The following is a 20,360-nucleotide window of genomic DNA, read 5'->3' on the forward strand; positions in this document are numbered from 1 at the left end:
TGTGTGGTTAAATGCCGTGTGGCTAGAGGGCGGGAGAGGGATGCTTCTGGAAAATGTGCTCACGGGCCACGGCCTTCCTCTCAGTCCTTCAGCCCTGGGGATTCGTCTCCCAGGAAACAGAAAGCCTGCACACGGAGGGAGGCACGTTCATTTAAAGAATGGCGTTCAGAGCGGACCTGTCCCCGAAGGCACGAGGTCATAACAGGCAAATTGGTTTTCCTCTCCACAGCACGTCGAGGCGGAGAGCACGTGCCTCGTCTTAGGAAGCGTGCTTCAGGGCTCAGAGCAGGTTGCTGGCGGCAAGCAGCCTCCGCTGGCCCATCCTCCCGCCATGTCGTCCTCAGGCTGAGCTCAGCCCGAAGGAAGATTGTGCCCCGGGGCGGGGGGCAAGGCCGAGGGAAAGAATAACAGAGGGGAGGGGTCCCCAGGCCCCTGAGGCTCTGCTCCACCCAAGGGCCCTGAGCGGGTTCTGACTTGAGTCCTGGATGGGGCACTTCCGCTCCAGCTAGGGCGCTGGCTGGGCACTACCCACGAGGAGTGTGGCTTCTGGAATGTTCTACCATGTGCTGGGCAGGGGCAGGAGCGGGAGGGTGAGTAAGACCACCCTCCCCGCCCAGCGCTCACCACTTCATGGAGCCGCCAGGGCTGGGGGCGCCGAGACCAGGGACACCTGCAGGCGGGGGCCCTGCCGGGCGGGAATCTTCATAAACGTGGAGGACCTTCCCCCGAACTGCACGTGGCGTGCGACCTGCAACTCTCCGGCTGCTTCGGGACACAGCGCCTCGGCCCTGCTGGGGCCGGTGGCATCCGGGTGGTCCCGGCGGGGGAGGGGCTGCAGACGGGAGGCCGAGACAGGAGCGGGGGAGCCTTTGCCCCCGACGCTTCTCTCTTTCAACTGGAAAGAGCTTCGGGAGAAGTTTACCTACATTGGAGTCGGGGATTAAGGAAATTCGCCAGTTCCCTGAATCACACAAAAACATCAGGATGGCGTGTTTCTGTCCATTTTGCGCCAGAGGGGGGGGTCCATATCTTTTGGGTGATTCTCAAAGCGCCCATTATCCCCAAATCAGAAACGTTAGCGGGAGCAGGGTGCCTAGAAGGAGGGAGGTGACCACACACGTGCTCAGGGGACAAATGGTGTAACTTTCACTTGGTTGATTTTTTTTAAAAAACTTTGCATCGTTTCTGGCCGTCTGTAACCCCCAAGACAGCAGGGCTTATGTCTGTTTGCCTTTGCCGTTGTGCTATCAGAGCCGTGTCTGTCACACTTGGAAGAATGGATGAATTCAAGAAGTGAACCTTAGTTTTCAGCTGCGGGTGGCGGGAGGGACCCCGTCCCCCGTGGTCCAGCATGAGGCTCCTTCACGACTGGACGCCCTCCATCCGCCCGTGTACGATGGCTGCATAGCCATGCTGCGGCTGTGCTGACCCCTTTCCCTCCTCTTTGCAGTCAAATGACAACCAATTTCTCTGGGAGCTCATTGGAGGACCCCCCAAGACCAGGAACATGTCCGCCTGCTGGCAGGACGGCAGGTTCTTTGCGGAGAATGAAACCTGGGTGGTGGACAGCTGCACCAAGTGCACCTGCAAGGTGAGACGGGCACACGGTCTCCTGGCGGCGGCCCGGGCTGGGGGCCTCCCGCGCGCTGCTCCCCGTGCCGCGCGTGGGGCGTGGGGAAGGGGGCCACCTCCAGGGAGGCCCGAGTCGGCCCCGTGCTTCTGCGCCCAGAGAGCCGGGGAGGGTGCAGCCAGTGTCACCCGGTGGCTGGCCGGCCCCCCGCTTGTTTGTGTTTGATGCCACTCCGTCCTGCGAGGGCCTCGGGTTTGGCACAAGCCGATGGGGGTGGGGTCACTGACCACGACACGACATGCCACTTGGTTTCCTTATGTCCTGCCACCTGGTCTCCACTGCTGGGGGCCTGGACACCGGACGCCGCTGCGACCTTGCGCGTCCTCCCGCCCGCAGCGCGCGGAAGGCCCGGTGCCCGTGGCTCTGCGGACGGAGAAAGGAACGTGCGGCGCGGCGAGAGATGCGCGCGCGTCCCTGTACCCGGCGGGGTCTGCGGGCAGAGACCTCCAGCCTTCCTGCCGACCTTCCAATCCAGCCCTGGCTCAGTGTTCACGTTCCTAAATGAGTGACATACACGCCTCTTTTCCTTGTAGAAATTTAAAACCGTTTGCCACCAGATCAGATGCCCTCCCGCCACGTGCGCCGACCCGTCGTTTGTGGACGGCGAGTGCTGTCCCTCCTGCTTCCACGGTGAGTGCCCGGCGGGCGGGCGGGCGGCGGCCTCGGCTCCAGCGGCCCCGGCCGTGTGACCGTGCGGGTCTGTGTCGGACGGTCCCGCAGGGGCCGGGGCTCCGAGGTCCTCCCGAAGCGCCCGGATGCTCGTGGCTCCGGGGTCGCGGCGCCCCTGCTCCCCCTCAGCCTTCCCTCCTGCGCTGGTCCAAAGCCACAGCCCCCGCCTCTGTTTGGAGACCCCGTCCCCCTCCCCTAGCTGACCCTGGAGCACCTGCGCCTCCTTCACACCCGGCTCCCCGCCCCCTTCCTCGTGGTGTCATCAGCAGCGTTGACTGAATCGGGTGGTTTCTCTGAGACCTGCTCCGCGTGCCTTGTTTGTCTTTCGCTGTCTGGTCCTCATCCTGGTCTGGGGGCCTTGAGCCTGGTGACCGGGGTGGGGCTGGGCAGCTTCCCTGTTCGGGGAGCCCACGGACATGAGCACAGGCTCTGCCCCTCCATGAATCCGAGCAAAATGTGGCTTTTCCAGGTTTCAGATTCTTAATCTGTAAAATACAGAATGAGTGTCCCCACGACACAGGGTTAGTTTTAGTATGAAAATAAACAGCACGATATGTACAAAAGTGCCTGACGTATATTAGGTGTTAAACAGAGACCAAACCGGACATGCTACAGAGAGTAACAGTGTAATTGCGGGAGCCTGAGGGTCCACGTTTGCCCAGAGGGAGCCGTTTCATGTTGTTGAGTAGAAGTCCAGGAAAGGTCTCCTCAAGTTCTTCTCTTCCTGCTTCTGAGACGTTGAATCGTAGCATGTTCACAGGGTTCTTTCCTCCCTGAATGTGACAGCAGGGTGATGGTATCTTTACTATTTACCAGAAAGATCTCTTGCATTAAGGTACATCTTTTCTGTTATTTAGAGATTGATAATTTCCTGTGAAGAATTTCTTGGCAAGAAATTGCCTTTTTATTTAACTTGTTCCAATTTAAAGTATTTGGAATGAAATTTAGTGTCCTGTAATTTCAACCAAAAATTGAAGTTTCATCACCATATATAAATCAACACACGGAGGTTCAAGCGGAAACAACTCACATCTTAGCAACTCCAGCGAAACCTTGTGCAGGCAGGGTTCAGCGCTCTCCTTTGTGAAGCCGTTAGAAACATCCACCTTAGAAAGACCCCTTTCCTGCCTGTAGACACTGGGTTTCTGGCCCAGCTCCTCGTGCATCCCCCTGCTTCCCCTTTCCTGGGAGGGCAGCCCCTGAGCTCCGACCCTGGCACAGACGTGGGGTGGCCTTGGTGTCTGCCCCCTGCCAGCACCCACCTGGGGCATCCAGCTCGGACCCCAGGGCTGGGCTCTGCTGTGTGGGGCAGTCCCTGGGGAGGTCTGATGGGCAGTGGTGTTCCCCCCAGCAGACGGCGAGGAAGGCTGGTCCCCATGGGCGGAGTGGACCGAGTGCTCTGCCACCTGCGGGCCTGGCACCCAGCAGAGGGGGCGGTCCTGCGACGTCACCAGTAACACCTGCCTGGGGCCATCCATCCAGACGCGGTCGTGCAGCCTGGGCAAGTGCGACCACCGCAGTGAGTGTCAGAGGCCGGGCCGGCCCGGGGTGGGGGACAGGGCCCAGCCCCTGGGGTCTTGGGGGTCCTGAGAACCCCTGCTGCTGCCCTTTCTGGGAGGTGCTCCACCCGGCCCAGGCATCCTGCTCTTCCCCACCTGGGCTCCCCGCTCCTGCCCGGTTGATGAGCAAACTCCCTGGACGGGCCAGCCCCGGCCTTTCACTCAGCGCCCTGAGCCTCTGATGTCCTTGTTCCCTCCACACGCTAGTCCGGCAGGATGGTGGCTGGAGCCACTGGTCGCCTTGGTCCTCCTGCTCTGTGACCTGTGGGGCCGGCAATGTCACCCGCATCCGGCTCTGCAACTCACCAGTGCCGCAGATGGGCGGGCGGAGCTGCAAGGGGAGCGGCCGCGAGACTAAGGCCTGCCAGGGCCCGCCCTGCCCGGGTGAGTGGACCACGGCGGGGACCAGGCTCGGGGCCGGCCTTCAGCAGGACACAGGCGCAGCGCGGCCCCGCGAGATCAAGGCACTGGGATCCCCTTGGTCGGCTGGTTTCTGGAAGCTGGGCCTTGGGGTGGATACCAATCGCGGTGCTCAGCTCTGACCTCCCCTGAACAAGCTCCAGTTAATCCACGATGGAGCAGAAATAGGCCAGGACCGAGGGGGAAGCGACAGCAGGCATAGGAGGGGGTCTCAGGAGGCGGCCTCCCCTGCATCTGGGGCATCTGGGGCCTGGGTTTGGGAGGACACGTGCTCCCCGCACCAGGCCTGCTCTGGGACTTGGGCAGGGTCTTCACCCAGAAAAGGCTGTGCTGTGATTCTTCTCCCTACTGAGTTATCCATACTGATGATGAGTGACAGCCATTTAAAATGAAACTCAGCTCCACACAGCTTTTCAGACGTGAGCACCTCTTTTCCGTGGCACGGGTGGACCCGTAGCCAGCGGCCCCTGGTCAGTGGTCCCAGGTTCTGGGTGCAAAAGATTGTGTGATTTCCCTTCCCGGAGACAAAACAAAAACAACTGAACTGTCATCATCTGCATCCCTCCCTGGCCATACGGTCCCGAGAGGACTTTCCTACCAGGTTTCCTCCACGTGTGGAGACATGGCCTTATCCCAGGCTCTTTGTCCTGAGCCCCCAGCACAGGCCGCGCCCCGCCCCGAGTGACCCCTCTGTCCTCTCTCCCCCAGTCGATGGTCGGTGGAGCCCCTGGTCCCCATGGTCGGCCTGCACGGTCACCTGTGCCGGAGGGATCCGGGAGCGGACGCGCCTCTGTAACAGCCCGGAACCCCAGTACGGAGGGAAGGACTGCGTCGGAGACGTCAAGGAGCATCAGATGTGTAACAGGAGGAACTGCCCCGTAGGTGGGTGTGCACGGACGGGCCCACAGCCTCCAGCCTTTCGGCCGACGGGCGTCTGTCGTGGGGTCTGGACGCTCCAGCCGCAGGCGTCTTTGAAGACACCACTGGGTTTTAATTCTGATTAAATGTATAAAAATGCTTGGAAAATACAGAGAAGAAAAATCAGTTCTACTCACATGAAGTTTTACCCTCTGCTCTATGTCCCTCTGGCATTTTTACATAAAAGCAGAAAGCATGCCGTGCAGAGTGGAACATCGTAGGTAGTGCGGTCACAGTGGACGCGTGCCCCGTGACCCCCTACATCTCTGACGCTTTATCCTTGGGGGTGGTGGCTTTGGGTGGCTGTCCCCAGCATCTTCCTAACCCACTCAGTTTCGCCACAGCTGAGCCCCAGAGTGTGTGAAGGGCATCACCCGGGCCTCGCGTGTGGCTTCATTACAGTGCTGCCTGCTGGCAGCTGCTGACTCTGCCCTGCTTCCTCCGCGCAGACGGCTGCTTGTCCAACCCCTGCTTCCCCGGAGCCGAGTGCCGCAGCTTCCCTGACGGGTCCTGGTCCTGCGGCTCTTGCCCGCTGGGCTTCCTGGGCAACGGCACCCACTGCGAGGACCTGGATGAGGTGGGTGCCCCCTCTCCCGGAGGCGGGGCGTCCCTCGGAGGTGGGGAGCGGGGACTCACGTCTGGCCTGCTGGTCCCCGCAGTGTGCCGTGGTCACCGACGTGTGCTTCACGACCAGCAAGGCGCACCGTTGCATCAACACCAACCCCGGCTTCCACTGCCTGCCCTGCCCCCCGCGCTACAAGGGGAGCCAGCCCTTCGGCGTTGGCCTGGAGGCGGCCAGGACGGAGAAGCAGGTGAGCGGCTCGGCCTTCCGTGCTCCTGTGAGAGACAGCAGGGCAGTCAGGCGGGAGCTGGAATTGGAGGGTGGACAGGACGGGAGCGGGCACGGCGGCCAGGGGGAGAGATGGTCTCACTCTGCCGGCCAGCGCGACCCCACCCGCAGGGGCCACAGGGCTGAGTTTTCACTCACAACATCCCAGAGGGCCAGGGTGGGGACTCGTGGTCTCCCCGTGACCCCAGGCGCCACCGGAGGCCTGACGTCACCTTGCTGTTGCTCGGGCCCTTCCAGGGGAGCAGAGCCCCTGGTCTCTGGACGCTGCCCCCTCCTCAGCGTCCCGTGGGCGGGCGGGAGCCCTGCGCCCTGCACGCGGCCCTCCCGTCAGGGTCAGGGTCAGGGTCAGCACGCGTCCTAACCCGCTCGGCCCTCCCGCAGCTGTGTGAGCCTGAGGACCCCTGCAAGGACAAGAGCCACAGCTGCCACAGGCATGCGGAGTGCATCTACCTGGGCCACTTCAGCGACCCCATGTACAAGTGCGAGTGCCAGACGGGCTATGCGGGTGATGGGCTCATCTGCGGGGAGGACTCGGACCTGGATGGCTGGCCCAACAAGAACCTGGTCTGCGCCACCAACGCCACCTACCACTGCATCAAGGTGAGGGTGGGGCGGGGCGTCCCCCTTCCTCAGGCCCCAGTGGTTCCAGCTCGGGGCAGCTGTGCCCCTGGAGGTGCCTCTACGGGTCCAAACAGTCGGAGGCTCCCTGTGGGCCCTGCAGTCCGTGTGGTCCCCACCCCAGAAGCTGACGGGAGCCGGGGTGTCACTGCCCACCCACTAGCCCCTCCAAGGCGTCTGCCTAGTGGGTTTCTGCAAATTCCAGGATCACTCTGGAAAAGCAGTTGATTGTTGGGAGCTGGGAGAGGACACGGTGCCTAATACATGTTTGTTAACTGAACACAAAGAGAGGCTTGAAATCACTGGGGGCGGGGCGACGTAAACAGGCCCCACCCTCCTCCAAGGTTATGGGGGCCTGAGGTCTGCAGGTGGGCCGGGCTATGGTCACGCAGAGTCTAGCAAACATTTTTCTTTGCAAAGAGCCCCATGTGCTGCACACAGGAAGCGGTTAGGGCCCCCGGGTGAGTGGGGCTTCCTTAGGGCCCGTCACAGGGTGGAGTCCTTTCCTGGGGCCACTGCAGCCAATGACCACAAACCTGGTGCCTTTAAACGGCAGGACTTCATCCTCTCACGGTCCGGAGCCAGGAGTCTGAGGTCAAGGTGTGGCAGGGTTGAGCTCCCCTGGAGCCGCCAGGGGAGGGTCCTTCCAGCCTCTCCCAGCTTCTGGGCCCTCCAGGTGTCCGTGGCTTGTGGACACATCATCCCAACCTCTGCTTCTGCCTGCTCCTCTGTGCGTCTGTCTCAGACTCCCCCTGACGCCCTTGTAAGGACACGTGTGGCTGTATTTAGGGCCCATCTGGATACTCCAGGGTAAACTCGTCCTTTCAAGACCCTTATATCAATCGCATCTTTTGCATATAAGGTGATATTAACTTTACCATGTAAGGTGATAGTCACTCTTTTGCTATTTAAGGTAACATTGACAGCTTCTAGAGGTTAAGACATGGCATATATTTAGGGGATCACCATTCAGACCATTAAACAAGGTGTACCAGAACATTTTAGTGAAGTTTTATACCTTAGAAGCTTCAGAAATATAAATACTACAAACTCACGAAAGACATTACTTGCAAATGTAAATATATTAATCTGTTTAATATTTATTTATTCTTGTGAATTTTGAGTAAGAGAGTTTTAAATATTTTCTTTCGCCCTCTTGATTAAAAATGGCAGATGTTGACTGAAACAAAAAGTGAATCTGCTTTGAAATAATAGAGGCAAAGTTTGCAACCTTCATTGTATCTCCTTGACCACCTTCCCTGACCTAACAAGGTCAGGTGTCAAGCTTGGAAATCCCCGCAGGAAGTGGGTGCTTATTGGATGCGATTATTGATGAAGATTTCCACTAGGGACCCAGGGTGCCCTGGTACCGTAGCAGGAACAATGGAAGGTGTCCACGAGGCAAAGGACAACATTTTTTTTTTTTTCATTTTTGTGGAACTTCAGACAGGAATTTAATAACTAAAAAGGTGGCACATCAAAATTTGCACATTATATTTGCATTAAATATAACTTATGGGAACAAACATGCAAAAGTAAGACAGTTCATGAGAAGCCCCCTCACCCCGTCTGAGAGGTTCCCTCACTCATCCCTGCAAGGGTGCTGAATCCCTCCCTCAGGACCTGTGTCCACACCACAGGAATATGCTCTCCTCCTTCACGGGCTGGAGTTGAAACTTGGCTCCAGACATGGCCCTGGGCTGTGCTTCTGATCAGGCCCCTGACCCCCTTGAACCCCTGGGGCTTCTGGGACACCTGTGTTAATGGCATCGAAACACCTTCACGTGGACCCTCTCCTGGTGTTTCCAGCTCCCTCAGGCTGCAGTGTCTGTACAGCTCGGGTTTGAGTCCTTATATCATTGGACTGAAACAAAACGACTTTTTTTCCCGCGTTATGGGAATTCTCCACTTCTTGGGCAGAGCTGAATCAGGGAGATGGTTTGGGGCGCTGGGCCTCGGTTCCTGAACAGAGACTCTAGGCCACCTGTTGGCTAGTGAGGGTTGAAGGTTTATGACCTTGGCTCTTGGGTGGATGCTTGGAGTTTGTGGGAAGCAATGGGACGGGGGGCTCTGCCCTGTGTGTATTTTCATTCTCTCCTGGTTCCTGCCGTTGTTCAGCTGCATACAGGGATCCCGAGCTCAGGACACAGGCTTCTTTTGCCTCAACTCACTGGCGGTGGTGATGTTGGTCCTAGAGCAGCATCTGTGGGGAAACGCGGGGCTCCCCGCCCCGCCGCGAGGTCTCCGTTCTCCTGCTCCCGCGAGGACAGGGGCCTGGCGTTGATGTCGCCGGCTCCGCCCTCATTATCTCATCTGAAAGAAGGGCGCTCTTGGGAATGTTTCTGTAACTGGCCTGCTTCCTCTGCTCGCAGGACAACTGCCCCCTCCTGCCTAACTCTGGGCAAGAAGACTTTGACAAGGACGGCATCGGGGACGCCTGCGACGATGACGACGACAACGACGGCGTCAGCGATGAGAAGGTGGGGCCACGCGGCCTGAGCACGTGCCCTCGGGGTCAGGAGCAGGCGGAGCGCGGTGCCCTGCACCCAGCGGCCCCCGTGAACTGCCGCCGGGTTTAGCGCTCCCGCGCCAGTAACGGAAAGTCACCGACAGGGAACGTCTGTCCTTCGCGCAAGCAGACGGGGCAGCCAGAGCATGGAGCCGCCTGGGGTGCTCTGCCAGAAGCGCTTTCGGTGGTTTAGTTCACCTTGAACTGCATAAAAGGGACTCATCCCCTCTGCTTCTGGGGCGGGCGCCAGCGATGGGGGCTGCGTGGCATGAGTGATATTGCCACTCCCTGCCTTTAGGGCAGAATTTGGATGTTACCATTTCCCGGGAGAAGTGTTGCAGACATAAGTGATCTGACATGTTAGTTGGTAATTCAGCACTAACAGAGATAGAGAGGCCAACTTCTTATTCACAGGTTTACTGCATCTGGCTTCCATTGATCCATTAACTCATTCATTTGTTCATTCCCTTGACATTTATGTTTCTATCCTCACCATGAAATATGTCCCAGATCACCTTTGCTATAGAAAATATCAAAATTTTTCATTGGGACAGATGCATACATAATTATAAAATGATTTGATATCAAGAAAGTGTCGGCAAAGGCTACCTTTGCCGACACTTTATTGCTACCTTGATTCTCTTGATCTACTTTGAACACATAGCCTGTAAGTGCTAAGCCATTTTAGAAGCAATTCAGCAAACATCCCTACCCTATTTCTTAAATTCTTCCCTCGCTTTCTCTCTAGGACAACTGCCAGCTTGTCTTCAACCCACGTCAGTTTGACTACGACAAAGACGAGGTCGGGGACCGCTGTGACAACTGCCCCTACGTGCACAACCTAGCGCAGATCGACACGGACAGCAATGGGGAGGGCGACGCCTGCTCAGTGGACATCGATGGGGACGGTCAGTCCCGCGTCCTCCTGACGCGCTTCAGGGCTCGCGGTCGGCGGAGCTCCCAGACTCCATGCTTTATTCTGTGTTACTGCATAAGCCCAGCTTCACCCGTGCACTAACATGAGACAACGTGGTTCATGACGCTTGGCTCGCAGGGGCCCAGCCTCATTCGGCCCCTTGTCCCCGTTGGTTCCTGGAAGGGGTCAACGGCCTCAGGACCCCGCTTTGGAAAACTACGCGTTTGTCACCTTCCTTTCCTGACCCCGAGCTCTTGCCCTGTGTCCTTGTGCCCAGTCCTGGTGTCTTCTCTCAGGTCCACCTCCGTTCACAGCCCCCGGAACCCAGTTCCCTGTCCTGACCCAGCCGTGCTTCTGAGAAAGGCCTGAGGACAGCTTTGTCTCTCCTGTGTTTCCTCCCATTTCCCTCCATGCTGTATTTCTAGCCATTCATTGAATCATTCATTGCAAAGCCTCCCCGAGGGGTTCCAGGTATCCCCGGGCTTCAGAAACCTGCGACACCACCAGGTTATTTAACCCTAGATGTCAGTGCCGCGGGCACGAGCTCTACACCTCACGGCACAGCCTCGCCCTGGGTGTCTGACGCTCAGGAAGCAGCTCGGACAGACTCACACCCACTCCCTCCGACTCCGCCCACCCACCCCCACCTGCATTTGTCTCCTGGCTATTTTCTTGGTGTAACCTGGCATCACACTGACCAGCTTCCACCGGCGCCGAGACAGCGTCCGGCCGTGCTGCTCTCTAGGGCTTTCCAGCAGCCGGGCATCTCCTCCAATCCTCCGTCTGTGAGGTCTGACCCCCTGCATATCTCAGGGGTCCTTTCTCACTGCCTCGCCCCTGGCTCCCCCCACCTGCCAGGACCTCCCCATCTGCCAGGATAAGACAGCTGCCTAGCCTGGCTCAAGCTTTCCTGCTGACTCACTGATTTGTGAGGTTTTGCTTTGCCCTTCGAGCCTGATTACTGTTAACTCAGTTTTCATAACCCCAAAGTTGATGAAATTCATTATCTATTTTCAGATTTCTTGGTATAAGGCACTGTAGCTAAACCCCCTGTCAGTCTCTGCCATTGTTATTTTCCTGCTAACGCAGGGAACAGATGAGGCAGTGGAGCCCCGGAAGCTGATCAGGTCCTAGGAGCGCGAGGCGAATTTCCTGAATGGATGTTAGGGCAGATAGCGTGTTTACACTGTGATGACTCACTCGTCAGCCCCCCGTGTGTATTGTCCTCCAGAGACCTCCGAGAGTTGGTTCTGCTTCAAACTGAGGGAATTTTAAGTTTAATGGGAAATCTGCCATGAATCTAATAATCTTTACATTTTATGATTTCTTAGATCATTTTTTATTAAACAAAAGTTTGGCCGTAAGTTGCTTACTGCCATAGGAAAAGCAACGTGCCTTTTCTAAACTCCGTATACTTCCGTTTTTCCCCCTGAATCCTACAGATGTCTTCAATGAGCGAGACAACTGTCCCTACGTCTACAACACTGACCAGAGGGACACCGACGGGGACGGCGTGGGCGATCACTGCGACAACTGCCCCCTGGTGCACAACCCAGACCAGGTAATTGACCGATGACTGATCAGGTGTGGCTAAGAGCAGCGGGGGTGGAGGAGCTTCTCAGTCACAGAACATGCATGGCTTTGCAGCTTTCCATCCATCTGCCAGGATGCGACAACACAGGCTTTTCAATCATTGAAATTGAAAACATTGAACTCAGGTCTGAGCATGACTCGTATCTCCATGGCCACTGGCCAGATGAGTGGGGGCCTTTGTCCCACTGTCTGAAAGGAGAGAGTCTTCATCTAATTATCTCCGTATTTCCCTGATGCAAACATAGGAATTGGCTGCTTTTCCAGATTTGCCTTTGGAAGACACGGTGAGAACATAACATACTGATGTAGTTCCTAGAACGTGTTGCAGCAGATGTTGTCAGAAAGGACTTGATTCTGTTGCAGCTAATTCTTTCCAGTCTTCCTTAAAGAAAGTGAATCCCCGTAGGGAGGTGGGTTAGGATGGAGAGATCCCCGGACTTCAGTCCCGGTTCTGGAGGCCGTTTCCTCTCTGCGGTCACGGCTCACCTTGGGAGCGAGGGGGTACAGGCCACGCGTCCTCGGCGACTTTCAACCTGGCATCTGTTTCACGGGATGGATGCCCAATGCTGCTCTCCCCGAACTCTGTCTCCCAGACCGACGTGGACAATGACCTCGTGGGAGACCAGTGTGACAACAACGAAGACATCGACGAGGACGGCCACCAAAACAACCAGGACAACTGCCCCTACATCTCCAACGCCAACCAGGCTGACCACGACCACGACGGCAAGGGGGACGCCTGCGACTCGGACGATGACAACGACGGGGTCCCCGATGACAGGGACAACTGCCGGCTGGTGGCCAACCCCGACCAGGAGGACTCAGACGGTAGGTCCCGTGCCAGCCGCCCCGCAGAGGCAGAGAGGTGGCAGGAGCGTGAAATGCCGGGAAAAAGAAGTATGTAGCCCGACTGCTGACGTGAGTAAGTGGTCCATGAGAACAGGATCTGGAGGGAGCAGGGGCACAGGACGGGTCAGAGTCTCAGGTAGCGCGGCAGGTAACGCGGCAGGTGCGCAGCTGGGCTCAGTGGTGGCTTGGTTGTCCTCTGGCGTCTGCTGGAGGCTGTGGGTGCAATCCCGGCTGACCCGGGTGCTGCCTGGAGGATACACATCCACCGTGGATGAGACGGGGTGTGGGGTATTTGAGCCCACACGACCCAGAGGCACGTGGAGACTCACTGACTGAAGGGCAGCTCCAAGGACCACCCCCCGCACCCCGAGAGCAGCACAGAACTCTTTCTTGACAGGAGGACAGATGGCTTCAGTCCCCACAGCGGGGCTTGGGGGCGCTTGCTGGCTACCGAGCAGCCTTGTACCAGGAGGGAGGCTGGGATGGAGGCAAGGCTGGCGTGCTCAGGGATGTCTTAGGGGTTTTGGAAGCTCGTTTTTGCGTGAGTGTGTGCCTGTCACCCAGTGCGTGGATGTGTGTTGCTGAACAGAACGGAAGGATAGTCTGAAGGCTGTGATGGAAATTCGGGTGAACTTGGTGTCTTTTTCTCCTTGTAAAGCAGGAGGCGCTGCAATGGCCTAATTGCAGTGGTAAGTGGTCATCTGGATCGTCACTGTTACCATGAACTGCACGGCCGTGAAGGTCTCAGCAGGCACCTCTCTGTGTGCCAGGCTGGTCCACGGCCCCATGGCCGCATCCCCAGCTCATTAGAAAATTTGACAAGATGCTTCCAAAAAACAGAAGTCCACATCTCCCTAGGGAAATCATTTTTCATGAAAGAGTTCTGCTTTCAGTGCCAAACAGATTACAGGCAGGGGTGATTTAGGTAACAGTAGAGGTTCTGAAGACTATCAGAGGAAAAAGCTGGAAATTCAGCTTGATTTCACTTGGCAGCGTTCAGGTTTTGTACCCCCAGTTTCACGTTCAGAAGGAAGTGAGAAATGACTCTACAGGAACTGGATTATGGAGTGCTTTGCTGCAGGGCTTATCGCAGCAACGTTTTGAAAAGAGCGTCCAGACTCCTCGCAGCGTTGGGGTGAAATGTCAGAGATTGCAGGCGCTGGTCCAGGAAATGCTCCCAAGCGCCTAGCCTTGAATTTTCAGAGAATCACGTGCTAAGTTTTCTCAGACACAGAGAGGGGGACAGCAGACCCTTACTTTGCATGTTTCTCTGCTTGTCCTTGGTGGCAGGTGATGGGCGTGGTGATGCTTGCAAAGAAGACTTTGACAACGACAACATCCCCGATATTGACGACGTGTGTCCTGAGAACCACGCCATCAGTGAGACGGACTTCCGGAACTTCCAGATGGTCCACCTGGACCCCAAGGGCACCACTCAGATCGATCCCAACTGGGTCATTCGCCATCAAGGCAAAGAGCTGGTGCAGACGGCCAACTCCGACCCTGGCATCGCTGTTGGTGAGCCTTAGAATACGCACCGCCACTTCCGGTTCCTGCCTGCAAGGTGCCCACGGAGCACGTGGGCTGCCCTTTAAGACCAAGTGGACAGGAGCAGCGGGTCTTTCTGGTAGCCCCCATCCTCCCTTGGTTTGTAAAACCATCTGCCTACATATTTTTCACGGGAGAACCTGGGGAAGCACTTATTTGCCTCTCCAGATTCTCCGCGATTTAATATTCAGCAAGCCATTTCGTTTTATGGACTTGGTCTGTAAATTGTTACCTAGGGTGGTGAAGCTCTGCCATAACTCTGTAAGTGGGATCTAAAGAGATGAAATTCCACAAGTGTTGTTAATCCCACAGGAACAGACCCTGAGTTAGATGGGAGAGGAGAGCCTCTTTCCACCTGCATCCAGTGGTCCCAGGGCTCATCCAGGAATTCCCTAAAGGGCTGTTTCTGACTTGGTTTTGTGACCAGATGTTCCCTCTGGCCCCCAGGCTTCGATGAGTTTGGGTCGGTGGACTTCAGCGGCACATTCTACGTCAACACCGACCGCGACGACGACTACGCGGGCTTCGTCTTTGGCTACCAGTCCAGCAGCCGCTTCTACGTGGTGATGTGGAAGCAGGTCACTCAGACCTACTGGGAAGACCAGCCCACCCGGGCGTACGGCTACTCAGGGGTGTCCCTCAAGGTGGTGAACTCCACCACGGGGACAGGCGAGCACCTGAGGAATGCCCTGTGGCACACGGGGAACACAGAGGGACAGGTGAGGAGGACGGGCTCTTCTGACCGAGGCCGGCAGCTGCTTTGGGCTTTCAGGAGAGCAGTACCTGCCCATTGCAAAAGTACCCCCACCTCGGTTTTTGTTCATTTTACCTCAAGTCACGGTGCTTTTAATAATCTTTTATTGGGTACCTCACTTATTAAAGATGCCAGGCCTGGTGATTTTATAAACACAATTGGTAATCCTCTTGCACATGAAACGTAGGTGTACTCACTTACAGAAATAGGGAGAACAGGGTTTCAAAAGTTTAAGTGTTTCGCCCAAGGTCCCACGTTGAGGAAGCAGAGAATCTGTGACTCGGCCCAAATGCCTGTGCTCTTTGGCTGAACTCCATTGTTGCCTATCAGTGGATTTTGCTCATGCTAGAGATTTATAATATGAAATATATCGGAGGTAGATGTGGCAGCAGGAGTCATAGGGATTACTTAGCAGAGTAATGTTTTCGTCTCCCCCCTTTGTGCCGTAAAACTGTGGTTAAGACTCAGGGTGCCAATTATACTCACAAGTGATGTTTTTCCTCAGGTTCGCACGTTATGGCATGACCCCAAAAATATTGGCTGGAAGGACTACACTGCCTACAGGTGGCATCTGACCCACAGACCTAAGACAGGTTACATAAGGTAGGTGAGAGGGTAGCTCAGTAGCAGCTGTATTTCTACCAAGTAATTTTCACATTCCAAGAACATCTTTCCACTGGATGGCAAGTTAGAACACTAACAGAGGAACAAGCCAAAGTGGGTTCTAATTTGTACGCTGTCCCCTGGATTCTTCCACTTTAAGTGCCTTCTCTTTTCTGTCCAGCATCTTCTTCACATTTTTTAAAAAAGCAAAAAGCAAAAACAAAACTGTTGAAGAGAAGAAAAATCAAACTTGTTAAAATAACCCAGAAGGTGATAAGCATCTCTCCTCCTAATGAACGTTATGGGCATGGGAGGGAAAGTGCAGTTAAAATAACTGCATCTTTGTGAATTAGCATGTGATTTCTTTGGTGCACAGGTTCCTATTTATTTCTGATATTGTGAATGGCTGAATTTAAAACACATCTTGAACAAAACTTTGGCAAATCAGTCCAACAGAATTTTGTTCTCTTGGCATGACAGCATTTGTAATCAACTTTTTTTATTTTTATTTTTTTAAGCTGGGAGAATTTCTAATTTTATAAAATGAAATACGGATGATTTAAATTTAAATTTTTTGCAAAGTTAAACTTAGTCACTAAGAGCATGAGCCAGTCTGATTCTTCACCAGGAGTGTGTGCATGTCCTCGGTGACAACAAGCACGTCTTAGAAGGGGAGGTGCAGGCTGGTGGCAGGGGTGTGATGTTTCTGTGGAGTGTCCCTGTTTATTCACTCCTCTCCTACCAGGGAAGCTTTAGTGCATCTGTACGTGTAGGGTGGAACCTGGTCCTTGCTATCACACAGCTCACAATTTGTGGGGAGGAAGCAGGTGAGCTCGTGGTTTTAGTGCAGTGTGAAGACCAGGAGCTTGCTGACATGGGGGAGGCTTAGAGTTAGGGTTAGGCAGAGGGAGGGGCCTCCTGACTCCACTAAACTGTTCCATGACTCCTGAAGGTGGAGACGACTTGGATGCTTGGGTGGATGATTGTCAGTGAGTCATGGGGAAGAAGGAGGGCTCTGGGGTGGTGCTGTGTAACTCTTGGCCAGCCTCGTGAGGAGAAGACTGACCTCCTGCCCTCTGGTGAATGTGCTTCAAAGAGCTGACATTCTCTTTCTTTCTCCTTTTTTCCTGTTTTCAGAGTCTTAGTGCATGAAGGAAAACAGGTCATGGCGGACTCAGGACCCATCTATGACCAAACCTACGCTGGTGGGCGGCTGGGTCTGTTTGTCTTCTCTCAAGAAATGGTCTACTTCTCGGACCTGAAATATGAATGCAGAGGTGGGTGTGAGAACGTTATTCATTGGGGCCGTGAGTGGCACAGAGGATGGGGAAGGAACACATATTTTACTTTTCCTTTTACAAAAGCTACACATCAGGGAAATAAGCTGGTGGCCTGTCAGGCAGATGTTTTATTTTGGTCAGCTTGAGTTGGTTTTGTCTGTCAGTTTGTTTGTTTTAAATTCAGTGTGAATGTCTTTGGTAGGACAAACACTTTTAAGTTATTCACAGGCTCTACTTGTCCCACTCTACTCTATCCCGTAGCTTTTTATATTTTCTACACCTTCTAGGCCCTTAATGACATTTTAGATTGCTATCTTTGCTAGAAAAAAAGAAAGAAAGGAAGGAAGGAAAGAAGGAAGGAAGGAAGGAAAGAAGGAAAAAGGAAGGAAGGATGGAGGGAAAGGTTCTCTTCAGTTATCACTCTAGGAGCATATCTGAATCAAAATATTATAGATCTGAAGGGAACTTGGCTTCTATGTGGTCTAAGCCTGTGTCTTCATGTAGATATGAAAATATCCCTATTCTACAGATAAGGTAAGTAAGGCTCAGAGATGCTTCTCAAAAATCACACAACAAGAGTGTTGATTTGTCTTCTTGATTCTGGTGAGGTGTTATTTTCCCTATCCTTCATTCCATCCATCCACCCACCCATCCATCCATCCATCCATTTATCCATCTATCCATCCATCCATCCATCCTTCCATCCTTCCATTTATCCATCCATCCATCCATCCACCATCCATCCATTCATTCAACCATTCACACATCCATCCATATTGTGGAAACCTTTTTTTTAAAAAATAGAAATAGTGATATTTAGGTTATAGTTAAACAAAATAAAGCAAAATAAAATGCATGGTCCAATCTCCCAAATTCTGTTCACTGTGTTTTGCAGATGTCTGAACAAGATTTGCTGTATTTCCAGCAAAGTACTGTAGACGCTGTTACCCAGACACCTCAGTCCATCCCAGTTCTCCCAGCTTCTCTCTAGCAGATCTCCTGTCCTTGACCCCAGCCTCGAGTGGTTCTTCACCTCCTGTCATCAACCCAAGCCCACGTGCCTTCAGAGGATGAATATTAATGGAAACGAGAAATGAACATCCAACCCACTACAGGAAAAACAGTTTGATGATCTATGAGACTTTATGTGGCGTGAAAATCGAGCATGATATTACATTGTTTTCTCTTGTGTGCTTAAAAAGAATGACGTTTACGTATGAAATGTAAGCACTTATTTTATTTATGTGTATATGGAGTTGAAGGGAATATTGTGTATAAGCAATTGTCATAAATTAAGCATTTATGCTTAATATTGCTACACTACTTCCAGTGCTTTAAGTTTGGTGCGAGAGCACCCAAATCCTGTTAGGTCAATTATAAAGAAGGGTCAACTCAAGTCTGCAGTAATGCCATTATCAGAAAGAGGTCAGGAGATACCAGTCACATATGTGGGATGTCAAGTAACTAATTGGAACATCAAAAATAATTATGGGAGTAAATGAATACCCCTCCCCCACTCTCTTGTCCTACAATGGAAGCCCTCCCTGGTGCTGTCTCATCAAAGAAGGAATATCCTGGCAAAACGGCTCTAATGTGGGTCCAGTCGTGGGCCTGGCAAAGCCCCGTCTATGTGAGGGCTTAACCGAGCGAAGTGCTGTCACCGTGGTTGGCCCCTCCAGCCATTGTGGACCTGAGAGAACTCGTGGCCAGTTGTCACTTGATTCCGCAGTCTGATCCCTAGAATCCTTGCTGGAGCTCCTTTCCCAGCTGCTGGGGAGGAGTCGGCAGACAAACAAATCAGCAAATGCATTTTGGCATCTAATCCCTATTCTAGGCTTTGAAACTATGGACGGATTGCTTTTACCTAACTTGGTAACACATTCCATTAAGGTTCCAGTTATAAATGTTGTGCTAATATTTATTAAGTGGATATAGAATGCAGTTCCGTTCACCAATAACTTATTTTAAATATGACAAGTAGCACTTATGTAAGTATAATATCTAAAAGTAAACATATAACTAGCATATAATAATATAAAGATACAGTTACCGCAAAATATCTTCAAAATACAAGACTTTATAATATTATGTTGTCATCATAAAACATGCTGCAAAATGTGATAGAATAAATAAATAATAATGAAGAGTTTATAATGGAACCTTAATATATACTGTTGCCGGTGACTTTAATTCAATATTTTTTAGTGCTATCTATCTGCTGTACATAGGATTTTAAAGACTTGGAATGCTGAGGATAAACCAGTGTTGCCTCGGCAGACATACCCCTTAATCAGTCATATTGTCATATACACAGGTTTGATTTATTTTTTGCTTTAAGTTGCATGACCTTTCTGCAGGAAATATTAGTTAATCTCACTCCACATAGGGGTTTAGGAAGAAGACTTTGTCTTGTTGATCTGATGCGGACAAACTGTTCTCCTCTTCCTGTTAATAGCGATTTCACTCCTCTGTCAAGTAGGGAGAGGGTCCATGACTTTGTCTTCATTTGCTCATGCCGTCTGATAAAGTTACATTTGTTGCTTCCTTTGAGGTTGATTTTTCTTTTCATTTTGCTGCACTTTTTACTTTTTTTGGTGGAACTGTATTCCCAAGACAAGGAAGTGTTGGGAGACTTCATTAAATGTAACAATTGTGAAGAGTGTGTAGGTTTTCTGTGTCGGTGGTGTTTGGCCGAACAATACGGTGGCGTGGGTTGATGATGATGTGAATATTTAGAATGTACCATATTTTTTTGTAAATTATTTATGTCTTTTTTTTAAAAAACAAACTTCTCGTACAGATGGATAAAACTTCTTTTGTTTTGACAGACTGTAAATATTTATTTATTTGTTCACATTGTCAAAATTTCACCACTGAAACCCTGCATTTAGCTAGAGCCTCATTTTTATACTTTAAAGATTCATAACAGGAAATAAATTGTAAAAAGGTTTTCTATAAATGAATCTCTCTCCCTTTTTTAAAGAGCTAGCAGGGCTCCTGCCGGGGGGAAGGAGAGGGACCCCGGCTGACGCCTTGTCCCCTGGGCCAGGGACACAGCCTCCTCCGTGACAGTCCTTCCTCGTGCGCGTCTCAGGTTGAGATGCCGTTTGGGGTCTTCACGGAAAGAAGCTGTTTAAGGCAGGTCTCGTCATGGTTTGTGGAGCCGCCCGGGTCACGCGCTACGACACGACCTTAGGGAAGCCATCCTCCGCTGCTTCTTGCTGTGCGACAGGGGACAGAGCAGTGCAGTAAGTGCCAGCACCACTGAGATGACTCAGAAAAAGGGGGCAACACGTGGGGCCCCTCATCAATACAAGCGCTGCTTCCATGACCCAGTCTCGTTCCCAGCCGGAGCGAGAAGCAGCAGAAGACCCGGTGGGACACGTGTCAGATCATGACGTCACGTGGGCAGCAAACCAGCTGCTCAGGGGTGGGAGGAGAGCCACAGGGCGGCCTGGGGTGTCTCTGGCTGCCCCCCTGCTCTTGGGACTTCTGAGCATTACGGTGGCGTCAATTATAGGGGAAACGTGAGAGCGAGAGATGCAGGGGGAGCGGGGAGATGGAGGGGAACACAAGCGTGTCTGGCTGAAATAGGCTGGGAGGAGTCGGCCAGGGAAGCGACAAGATGTAGGGAAGGCCTCCCG

The 20,360-nt window shown here is 53.3% G+C and overlaps 1 protein-coding gene across 2 annotated transcripts in view; it reads left to right on the top strand.

Moving 5' to 3' along the window:
• Positions 1-19,541, top strand: part of THBS2 (thrombospondin 2) — a 28,754-nt gene extending 9,213 nt beyond the window's left edge. The window contains exons 6-22 of one of the 2 annotated variants that reach the window (XM_068550726.1): positions 1,451-1,591; positions 2,164-2,260; positions 3,651-3,818; positions 4,066-4,242; positions 4,987-5,160; positions 5,646-5,773; positions 5,856-6,008; positions 6,428-6,646; positions 9,037-9,144; positions 9,922-10,081; positions 11,532-11,650; positions 12,276-12,510; positions 13,822-14,049; positions 14,527-14,798; positions 15,339-15,436; positions 16,574-16,713; positions 17,612-19,541. In XM_068550726.1, the coding sequence (XP_068406827.1) occupies positions 1,451-1,591; positions 2,164-2,260; positions 3,651-3,818; positions 4,066-4,242; positions 4,987-5,160; positions 5,646-5,773; positions 5,856-6,008; positions 6,428-6,646; positions 9,037-9,144; positions 9,922-10,081; positions 11,532-11,650; positions 12,276-12,510; positions 13,822-14,049; positions 14,527-14,798; positions 15,339-15,436; positions 16,574-16,713; positions 17,612-17,619 (2,625 nt within the window). In that variant the 3' untranslated portion in view covers positions 17,620-19,541. The remainder of the gene's footprint in view (positions 1-1,450; positions 1,592-2,163; positions 2,261-3,650; positions 3,819-4,065; positions 4,243-4,986; positions 5,161-5,645; positions 5,774-5,855; positions 6,009-6,427; positions 6,647-9,036; positions 9,145-9,921; positions 10,082-11,531; positions 11,651-12,275; positions 12,511-13,821; positions 14,050-14,526; positions 14,799-15,338; positions 15,437-16,573; positions 16,714-17,611) is intronic. The other variant, XM_068550727.1, reaches the window with a different exon arrangement.
• The last annotated feature ends 819 nt before the right edge of the window (positions 19,542-20,360 follow it).

The sequence above is a fragment of the Eschrichtius robustus genome, chromosome 9 (assembly GCF_028021215.1).
Source record: "Eschrichtius robustus isolate mEscRob2 chromosome 9, mEscRob2.pri, whole genome shotgun sequence".
In the NCBI taxonomy this organism is placed as follows: Eukaryota; Metazoa; Chordata; class Mammalia; order Artiodactyla; family Eschrichtiidae; genus Eschrichtius; species Eschrichtius robustus.